Source organism: Carettochelys insculpta, chromosome 3 (genome assembly GCF_033958435.1).
Source record: "Carettochelys insculpta isolate YL-2023 chromosome 3, ASM3395843v1, whole genome shotgun sequence".
Taxonomy (NCBI): Eukaryota; Metazoa; Chordata; order Testudines; family Carettochelyidae; genus Carettochelys; species Carettochelys insculpta.
In genome coordinates, this window is record NC_134139.1 from 121,145,754 (window position 1) to 121,156,627 (window position 10,874).

Consider the following 10,874-nt stretch of genomic DNA (forward strand, 5'->3'; position numbering starts at 1 on the left):
TCCTGGCTGGTCCATGGGTCCAGTCACCTTAAAGGCTCAGGGAGCCCTTCAGACCCCATGGCAGGAAGCTGAGAGTGTGGCAGCAGTGAGACCAGACCCCATGTGGCTCCACACCCTCACACCCACCCCTGCAATGCCCTTTAAAATGATGTCCAAGAACCAGCAGCTCCATGTGTTCCTGGGACCCCTCTGAGGATCTTTGAGGGACACCTGGGGGTCATGGAGCTGCTGGCTCTTGGACATCATTTTAAAGGGCACTGCAGGGGTACGTTTGAGGGTGTGGGGCCACATGGGATCTGACATCATTGCCTCCACACTCTCAGCTTCCTGCCACAGGGTGTGCAGGGCTCCCTGAGCCTTTAAGGTGGCTGAACGCAGGGAGCATAGAGTTCCACTAGACTGGCCAGAGCAACTCCATGCCCCAGCTGGCTGGCACCATGGAGGACCCCTCTTTCAAAAGATGAGCCCACAGAGGTTCTACACATACTTTATTTTGAAAGAAGCTTTCAAAAGGAGATGCTCTTTCTGATCCAGGAGGAGAAGAGGGTTTCTGGAAGAAGAGCCGCGTTCCCTCAATTTCATATCGATAGAGCGCATTTTGTGTGTCGATATGCTGCGTGTTCTTTCATAAAAGGGCCAGATTTTCTGCAAGAGATTGCTAGAGTAGATGCAGCCTAAGAGTGGTAATGCAAACCCTACGGCCCCCAAGTCCGTCAGCCCAGGGTGGGCAGCTGGTTGCCACAAGCTGTGCAGATATGCCAGTAGAGGCTTCAGTCCGGATCATGTACTCATGGTACAAGGCTCTTTACAAACACTTAATGAGAGACGGTGTATGCTCTCAAAGGGTTTACCATCTAAACAGATGAGACAACCACAAGGTGATAAGGGAAACAAGATGCAGAGGGAGGGAATAGCTTGCTTTCCTGACTCCTAGTCCCTAGGTTCCAACCAATGGCCTCTGCCTCACTGAGGAAGGGGGAACATTTGTAAACTGCCTCTTAAATAAGGAATTCTACTTTCTAGTTTCATTGCGAGGCTTTATTATGAGTGGGAGAAAAAGAGCAAAATAAACAAGTTTTATTTAGTACCAATGCCGCTTGAGAAGAGTTTTGCAAGTGAGGCTTAATCACTTGTAATAATTGATTGCCTGCCTGTTAATAAACATTAGCCTGTGTATTGCCACTTGCTGATGAGTGGTTTGTGTGTTCTGGTCCCTGCAGACTGAAGAAGTCCTGAAGATTGATGGAGGGCCATGCTATTCAAACAGCAGGTGTTGCTGAGACAGAAGCTCTTTGTGCTAGGCAGCCTTGCTATTGGAAGTCTCCTATATCTAGTTGCCAGAGTTGGGAGCTTGGATAGGTGAGTAATTAAATAAACAACCAGGTATAAGTCGCCATCTAAATTATAAATGAATATGGGCTTATTAATTATAATGAGATTTTCCCCTCTTTTACTTAAAATGTACAGATCTCCAGGTTTTTTCCTACTGATGTATAGAAGGGCTATCCACATTAAAATTGATTTTCATTATTTTTTCCTCCACTTTGTGGGAGGGAAGTGGGAGAATGGAGAAAGATGCTGCTTGTTCAAGTCAAGGAGTTTCTTTTTGTCCATTTGTATTCTGTAGGCATTGGAGCTTGTTTACAGAGGAGGAATAAAGTAGCATACAGTACAAATGTCATTACAGTAGCTCAATTTCGTCTGAGTGCAGATATGCATTGACCTCTCGTCTCAGCAAAACAGCAATGATGTATTTATGTGTCTTCTTTTCTAAATTTACGAACAAGCAATTAATGCCAGCAGCGGTAGTTAAATTTATGTATAAGCCTGCACAGTAGCTGATCAAGTTTTGAATCCTATTGTGCTTGAAAGATTGCTGCAGGGTTTGAGCATTTTAACTATGTTAATTAGCCATAATGTTCTGGAGCTGAATGCACCAGACCAGGATTTTGTGCCTGAAAATGACTTCCTTGAAAACAGTGAAAAATTAGAAATTAGTGTATTTGGCACTCTTGATCAGGAACACTCTGGAGAAAGTATTTGGGATGTAACAGACTTATCGCTAACAGCCAATATGGTCTTTGAGAACTGAGAATAACCTGAGATTGCTTTGAAAGATGCCAGCTTTGGAAACACAACTGAAAACCGAGTTTGGGGTTTCCTGTGGGTGAGACCCAGGTCTGAACAAATTAGGCTTGTGTACACAAATCTGTGCCAATGAACCTGATCATTCCTTCCCCTGGGAAAATATGGCCTAACTGCAAAACTGTGACATTCTTCTATATAAAATAACCCAGTGCATGTGAAACTGCATATGAACAACATGAAAATGACAATATCAAATCAGGGTGTTGGACAACATGGGCCCCATCCTCCTGTGGTGTTGATGTGTTCCAGGGTCATTAGGTCCCTTTCTCTTCCATTCTCTTCAGTCTCACTATTGAGGAAGACACTTGGGATCAGACCCCTAAGTTGGTATCTTGCCTTCAGCAGTGATCCATGCTTGATGTTTCAGAGGAGGCTAAAACTGTAGGTAGCCAATTATGTGATTTTTGTAGATGGGGCAAAAAGTCCTTTTCAACTCCTACTGGAGTTCATCTTATTCCCTCAGCCATGAAATGTAATTAACCTTATATCATTATCTGAGATTGCACAGCTACAAATGTTATTGATGTCTATAAAATTATCCAGCCACAATATCTAGCTCATTGACCTCCTGTGGCAATGAATTCCACAGGTTCCATATATCTTATTGCTACTGTCAGTATGGTTTATCTTCATCTTTCATTAAGCAGTGTAAACAAAACATTAAAGCGCCTCTGTTTGTACTCAAAAAATAAGGTGTGTGAGGTAATATCTTTTATTGGACCAACGTCCACGCAAGATATTACTTCACCCACCTTGTCTCTCTAATACCCTGGGACAAACACAGCTCTAACAATACTCTGTTTTCAAAACAAAAAAGCAGTCAAGTAGAACTTTAAAGACTAACAAAATAATTTATTAGGTGAGCTTTCGTGAAACAGACCCACTTCTTCAGACCATAGCCATACCAGAACAGACTCAATATTTAAGGCACAGAGAACCAAAACCAGTAATCAAGGTGACAAATCAGAAAAAAAATGATCAAGGTAAGCAAACCAGAGAGTAGAGGGGCAGAAGGCGGGCGGGGGGGGGCGGGTACCAAGAATTATGTTAAGCCAAGTATGCAAACGAGCCCCTATAGTGACCCAGAAAATTCCAATCTTGGTTCAAACCACGTGTTAATGTGTCAAATTTGAATAAAAAAGACAGTTCAGCAGCCTCTCTTTGAAGAGTGTTGTGAAAATTCCTCTTCAGTAACACTCAAACTCTTAAGTCATTAACAGAATGGCCCACTCCCTTAAAATGCCAGCTAACATGTTTGTGGATCAGGAGTGTTTTTATGTCTGTTTTGTGCCCATTAACTCTTTGTCTAAGAGAGTTTGAAGCCTGTCCAATATACAAAGCATCTGGGCATTGTTGGCACATGACGGCATATATAATGTTAGTTGAGGAACATGAGAATGTGTCCATGATTCTGTGAATAACCTGGTTAGGTCCAGTGATGGTATCTCCAAAAAAGACATGTGAACAAAGCTGGCAGTGGGCTTTGTTGCAAGGAAGAGTCCCAGGACTGGTGTTCCTGGGCTATAGACTGTGGCTGTTGGTGACAATCCTCATAAGGTTGGGAGGTTGTCTGTAGGAGAGAACAAGCCTGTCACCTAGGGCCTTCTGGAGTGTGGCATCCTGATTAAGGATAGGTTGTAGGTCTTTAATAATTCATTGCAGTGGTCTGAGTTGGGGGCTGTAGGTGATGACCAGTGGTGTTCTGTTCTTGGCTTTTTGGGGCCGATCTTGGAGTAGCTGGTCTCTGGGTATTCGTCTGGCCCTGTCAATTTGTTTTTTTATGGTTTATGAATATTTGGTAAAGATCTTGTAGTTTTTGGTCTCCGTCAGTAGGATCAGAGCAAATGTGATTGTACCTAAGGGCTTGACTGTAAACAATGGACCTAGTTATGTGTGCAGGATGGAAACTAGAAGGGTGTAGGTAAGTATAGCGATCAGTGGGTTTCTGGTACAGTGTGGTACCAGTCAGGCCATCCTTGATTACAGTTCATCAGTTGGCAGCCATGGAAGAGAGAGATCTGGCTATGTAGGTCAGTTACAGGATGACTATGAATTTGAGCTATCAATATGATGCAGGTATTACAGTACAAATCAAGGATGGCTGGGACTTTTTCTTGCAACAAAGCCTGCTGCCAGCTTTGTCCACATATCTTTTCTGGAGAGACCATCACTGGACCTAACCAGGTTATTCACAGAATCATGGACACATTCTCATGTTCCTCAGCTAACATCATATATGCCATCATGTGCCAACAATGCCCAGATGCTTTGTATATTGGACAGGCTTCAAACTCTCTTAGACAAAGAGTTAATGGGAGCAAAACAGACATAAAAACACTCCTGATCCACAAACCTGTTAGCCAACATTTCAATGGAGTGGGCCATTCTGTTAATGACTTAAGAGTTTGCGTGTTACTGAAGAGAAATTTTCACAACATTCTTCAAAGAGAGGCTGCTGAACTGTCTTTTATATTCAAATTCAACACATTAACATGTGGTTTGAACTGAGACCGGAATTTTCTGGGTCACTATAGGGGCTCGTTTGCATACTTGGCTTAATCTAATTCTTGGCCTCCCCACCCCACCTTCTGCCCCTCTACTCTCTAATTTGATCACCTTGATCATTTTTTTTTCTGATCTGTCCACCTTGATTATTGGTTTTGGTTCTCTGTGCCTTAAATATTGAGTCTGTTCTGGTCTGGCTATGGTCTGAAGAAGTGGGTCTGTCCCACGAAAGCTCACCTAACAAATTATTTTGTTAGTCTTTAAAGTCCTACTTGACTGCTTTTGTGTTTTGATAGTATATAGACTAGAACGGCTTTCTGTCTGTTAATACTCTGTTTTGTACTCCTCCTAATCTAGAGAGAGACATAGATGGACCAACTGAAAGCACTTGTCTGCAGCTGTGTTAGGGCCCAATCCAAAGCCCACTGAATTCAGTAGTAGAAGGATTCCCATTGACTTCAATAGGCTTTTGTCTGGAGCCATGGTAGTGCCCAGACTCTTAAAGATACTTTGTCACCCAACTCCCACTGAAGTCAGTCAGAATTAGGCATCTAAATATCTTTGAGCAGTTAGGATTAAGGGCTTAATATTATAGGATGGGGTGGTAGCTACACCTGTTATTAAGGTTGTTGGAGACTTCCTTTTATAAACCCCTGTTTTCAGTTACTTGTCACCTTCCCAAACTTTAATCAACTGGACTGAAACTTTCCATACCAGGTGTCTGCCTTCGGAATTCATTAAAAGGGAAGAGGCAACAAGTTGTGTTTAAAGGCTAATTATTAGACTAGAGAGAGGTAGCTAGCAAAGTTTTTCAAGGGTCAGTCCAAGGACCCACACTATTCAGTATTTTAATTCATGAACTTGGCTCAAAAAATAGGTGCGCTTATGAAATTTACCAATGATACAAAATCTGGAGGCATCGTCAACAGAAAGGAGAGCCAGAATGTTGCACAGGAAGATCAGGATGACCTTGAAGACCAGAGTGAAAGAAAGGGGATGAAATTAAATAATACAAAATGCAAGGTCATGCACTTCTGATCTAATAATAAGAATTTCTTTTACAAGCTGTGGGCTCATCAGTTGGCAACCGTGGAAGAGAGAGATCTGGCTGTGTAGGTCAGTTACAGGATGACTATGAATTTGAGCTATCAATATGATGCAGGCATAAAAAGGGCAAATGCAATTTTAGGATATATTAGGCAAAGTATCTCCAGTAGAGATAGAAAAGTAATAACAGCATCATCTGAGCAACTGGGAAGATTTATTTTGAAATATTATGTACAGTTCTGGTCACCTTTGTTCAAAAAAGATAGATTTAAACTGAAACAAGTGCAAAGAGGAGTGACAAGGGTGAACCAGGGAGTAAAGGGTCTCTCTCTAGCCAAAGGTGACTGGAAGAACTCAGCTTGTTTAGTCTCAGAATAAGAAAGAGTGCAATCATATACTTACCAGTAAAACAGGAGGCATGAAGAGCTATTTAAGCTAAGGGACAAGCCTGGCACAAGAACAAAGGAACACAAAATGACCGTGCACAAGTTTAAGACAGAAATTATAAGATAAGGGTCTCGAATAGTTTCCCAAAAGATGTGTTACAAACATCTTCAACAGGTAGAAGAAAGAGATGGGCAAATTTAGGAGTTCAGTTGTGTGAAAGGGTTGCTTGTGATTATAGGGGGCAGGGCTCACCAGCTCTGGGGCTCCCTTCTGGTTTATGTCTTACCTTTCTAAAGCTCATGCATCAGGCTTTCATCCCATCACCAATGTACTCTGGGAGTATTTTTTGTTCACCTAGCTCTGCAGCATAAAGGATAGCCCTGATTAGAGGTGAAACACAGGGCAGGATCCTGAAATGGCACCGAGCATTCTTTCTCAGTCTCTCTCTCTCAGGTGCTTGGCTGCCTGATTCTTCCACACAGGTGTTAACTGAGGGCCATGAGGGATGGGGAAGGAATTTTTCCCTAAGGGTGTGTCTACACAGCAAAGTGATTTTGGCATAATGTGCACTATTTAGAAATAACTTTGTGATCATCTACACAATGCACCCGCTGCTTGGAAATATTTTCCAAATAGAGTGTCCAGACAGAACAGAGCCTATTTCAAAATAGAGCCCTTGGATACACTGTGGCTGATTTTGAAATAGCCAGATGCTTTATTTCAAATTTGGTGACTAAAACCTCATTCCATGAGGAATAGAGACTATTTTGAAATAGATATTTCAAAACAAGAGCTGTGTAGACAGTGAATAGGGGCTATTTCAAAATAAGCTACAGTGCATCCAAGGGCCCTATTTTAAAATAGGCTCTGTTGTGCCTAAACACTCTATTTCAAAATAGCTGAGTGCTATTTTGAAATGCATTTTGTGTGTAGATACGCTCTTGTGGAATAAGCTATTCAGGAATATCTCTTCCAGAACAGTGTATTCTGAAATAGCACTACTGGGTAGACATAGCCCAGGTCAAATTGGCAGTGATCTTGTGAGGTTTATGGTTTCCTCTGTAGTGAGTGGGTGCAGGTCACTTGCCAGGATTATCTGGATATATGTCATTTAATCACTTCCCTCATATTGCATAGGCCTTGGTTACTCACACTTTGGTCGCTTTTAGTCTTTGTCTGTTGCCTATAACAGTCTGAGCTACAAGTCAGACTGGACTTTCCCAGTAATGACTGCTGCCAGAGGCTCCAGGCAGCAGTGGAGCCAGGCATTAGACCTGAAATCAGAGAGTCTGTCTTTCCAGTGTTCTCAATGAGCCCCAGGCAGCATGGAAGAGGAAGGCAACTTGTTCAACTACAGAGGTGACAAAAGCTGGACTGGAGGAGGGAAGGAGGAGATTGTGAGAAGAAGCCTGGTGACATTGGGAATATAGAGGGCAGAAAAACTTGGACAAGGGCACTGGCTGAGAGCAGGAAGTGGTGCATAGGAGCTTGGGCAGGGAGGCTGGGACCTTGAAATCCATGAGGGGAATGGGGGAAGACTGGGAGCCAGTTGGTTGGGAAGGGGCAACAATGAGATCTAGCCAGGAGCTGGGTACAGGGTTCTACTGGGTCTGGCTAGACCAAATGTGTGAAATGAGGCCCAGAGAGTAGGAAGACTGGGGCTAGGATTGAAGGAGGGACTGCAGGGAAGACTGAGGTTAATAAGACCAGGAAGGGACACTAATACTGGGGTCTCATTGTGGGGGGAGGGGAGAGGAAGGTAACCGGGATTGTCTGGGCAAGGAGATGGGAGAATGAGCATGGGGTGGGGTGAGTCAGGCTCAGAGTGAGAAAGATATTGAGACTTGAACAGAGTGCTCAAAGGGGGAAACTAGGAGTAGGACTAGGGCTGGGACTGATATGAGAACCCTGAAGAATGGAGACTGGGACCATATAGGTAAGGACCCAGGATGCAAAGAGACAAAACTGGTACAGGACCAGGTCAGAGGGAACAGGAGAGAAAGAGTCATGCATGGTGCAAAAACATAGGAGTGTCTGCTCCCTAGGGCACATGGAAGAAACCCAAAATTCCTAAGTCTCACCATTTCTCTGCTACCTGCATTTCTGTGCTACTTGCAAATATCCATGAAATATACTGGCAAAATGTGTTGTCTCTTCCTCAAGTACTGATTCACATGGAGACAACATACTACTGCCATTAGTCCCTCTCTTACCTCAAGTAACAGAAGAGCCTGCAGTTGGTCTAAAGGTGCAGACTGCAGATCAGCCCATGTGGGTGTCAACGTGATGCCACGCAACAGAACACCTCTTTTCTCCATCTGCTTTTTAATAAAAACTGAGTAAATTATACATGCACACATAAAAAAAACTGTGTTAAATCAACATTATTATCAGGGATTCTGTGTGTTGCAAACATATACATTAATACTAAATTCTGGCATCTTCCAACTTTTCAGTCCTTTACCTTGCAACGTTAATAATGTTATTTTGATATGGGGAAAACTTGTGTAGTATTCATCTACAGCTAGATAGATGATATGTGAAAACCTGAGAATTACTGTTTCCAGTAGTTATGATGGCTTCTGTAGCATGGAATTCTGACCATTTTCTTATTATTCTATAGCTTAGGTTATTAATAACATTTTAAAGCATAAATACCTTAAATGACAAAGTATTGTTTCCCAAAAATAGTATTACATATTAGGATTCTGGAATCAGTTTGTTTGTTTCAGGATTTTCTATCAAAAGGACATCACCAAGATCTGTCAGATAAATAGCTGTAAAGAAGGAGCTAATGTCACCCAGGCCACTTGTTTTCTTTGAGCTGTGAACGTATTGCTATCAGTTCAGAGATGGATGAATAGGAATTTGGAAGAATATCAAAAATGTCACAAATTGAGTCTTCCTAATTTAATAAACAATGGACTAAAATAAAATTGGCAAACATTTGTTAATTAAAGCTTACAGCAGGACAAACTCTCACTTGCTTTGTTTCTTTCAGGCTGCAGCCCATTTGTCCCATTGATGGTCGATTTCGACCCCATGGCCAAGACGAGATCCAACTCCGAGCTCTGCAGTTCAAGCGTGGGCTGCTCCACGAGTTCCGCAAGGGCAATGCCACTAAAGAGCAAATCCAGCTTCACAATTTGGTTCAGCAGCTCCCCAAGGCCATTATAATTGGGGTGAGGAAAGGAGGTACCCGTGCACTGCTTGAGATGCTGAACCTTCATCCTGCCGTGGTCAAAGCTTCTCAAGAAATCCACTTCTTTGATAATGATGAGAACTATGCCAAGGGTATTGAATGGTACAGGAAAAAAATGCCTTTTTCTTACCCTCATCAAATAACAATTGAGAAAAGCCCTGCATATTTTATCACAGAGGAAGTACCTGAAAGAATTTATAAGATGAACTCATCCATCAAATTGCTGATCATTGTCAGGGAACCCACCACAAGAGCTATTTCTGATTACACTCAGGTGCTGGAAGGGAAGGAAAGAAAGAATAAAACCTACTACAAATTTGAGAAGCTGGCTATAGACCCCAATACCTGCGAAGTGAACACTAAGTATAAGGCAGTGAGAACAAGCATCTACACAAAACACCTGGAGAGATGGTTAAAATACTTTCCAATTGAGCAGTTTCATATTGTCGATGGAGATCGACTCATTACAGAACCGCTGCCAGAACTCCAGTTGGTGGAGAAGTTCCTAAATCTTCCTCCAAGGATAAGTCAGTACAATTTATACTTCAATGCCACCAGAGGGTTTTACTGCTTGCGATTTAACATTGTCTTTAACAAGTGCCTGGCGGGTAGCAAGGGACGCATCCATCCAGAGGTGGATTCCTCTGTCATTACCAAATTGCGCAAGTTCTTTCACCCTTTTAATCAAAAATTTTACCAGATTACTGGGAGGACATTTAACTGGCTCTAAACTAAATTTCATACAACACTATGTGTTGCATCTAGAGACAAGCAGCAATGTCTCTCCTAAAGTAAAAATATGCACTTTTCATAGACACAACTATCAGACTAATTTTTTCATGCATACTTGTACATATGCAATGTGTGACCAAATACAAAGTGGGATCAATTTTTCTACAGACTTAACATAAGTTTTCTCTCTACATATTTGCATAATTTTAAACTAAATAAAATAAAGGACAAAGTAGTATTTAGAGGAATAAACTCAGATACTGTGCAAAAGGGTCAGTGTTCCTCTTGCTCAATAAAATTCATTATGTGACATGTTTATAGACCCAGACAGAATGCAAATTCACCTTGGAATTGTGTGTAGCTGTAAGAGTGTACTGGAAAGTATATCATTCAGGACATATTAAGTATGCACATTGCTAAAGGAAAACTGACACTTCAGATTCAATGCTAAATTGTTACAGTGAAACTGGATAATACTATTTTCTTATTATTTGACAAGACTATCTTATCTCATAACAAACAACATTGGTTCAAAGTTCCTGTGGTGAGTTTGCACTATTGTTTTATTGTATGGACCATAGCATCACTTGTAGCATGTGTCAAAAAATTTAAAAAAAAATTATTCTATGCTTGTGCGTCAGCAAACAGAAACATCGTGTATATAGTGTACATTGTTTGTAAATATTGGTTTCACACTAAGTAATTCTATTTTGTAAACTGAATATGGCTATTTAATTTATTGTGAAAATTAAATTTATTGTCGTATTTAAAAATGGAATGGATTAAAATTACTATATGGGCAACTATTTTGCACCTTCTCTTGTTTGATGTATGTTGGTGTGATTCCACAGGC

General features: G+C 41.6%; 1 protein-coding gene across 1 annotated transcript; it reads left to right on the plus strand.

Annotated features, from left to right (window-relative positions):
• The first annotated feature begins 1,250 nt into the window (after positions 1 to 1,250).
• HS3ST5 (heparan sulfate-glucosamine 3-sulfotransferase 5) lies at positions 1,251 to 10,019 on the plus strand. The gene is made up of 2 exons (XM_074988813.1): positions 1,251 to 1,359; positions 9,089 to 10,019. The coding sequence occupies exons 1-2, from the start codon at positions 1,253 to 1,255 to the stop codon at positions 10,017 to 10,019; spliced, it is 1,038 nt and encodes a 345-aa protein (XP_074844914.1). The 5' UTR covers positions 1,251 to 1,252.
• The last annotated feature ends 855 nt before the right edge of the window (positions 10,020 to 10,874 follow it).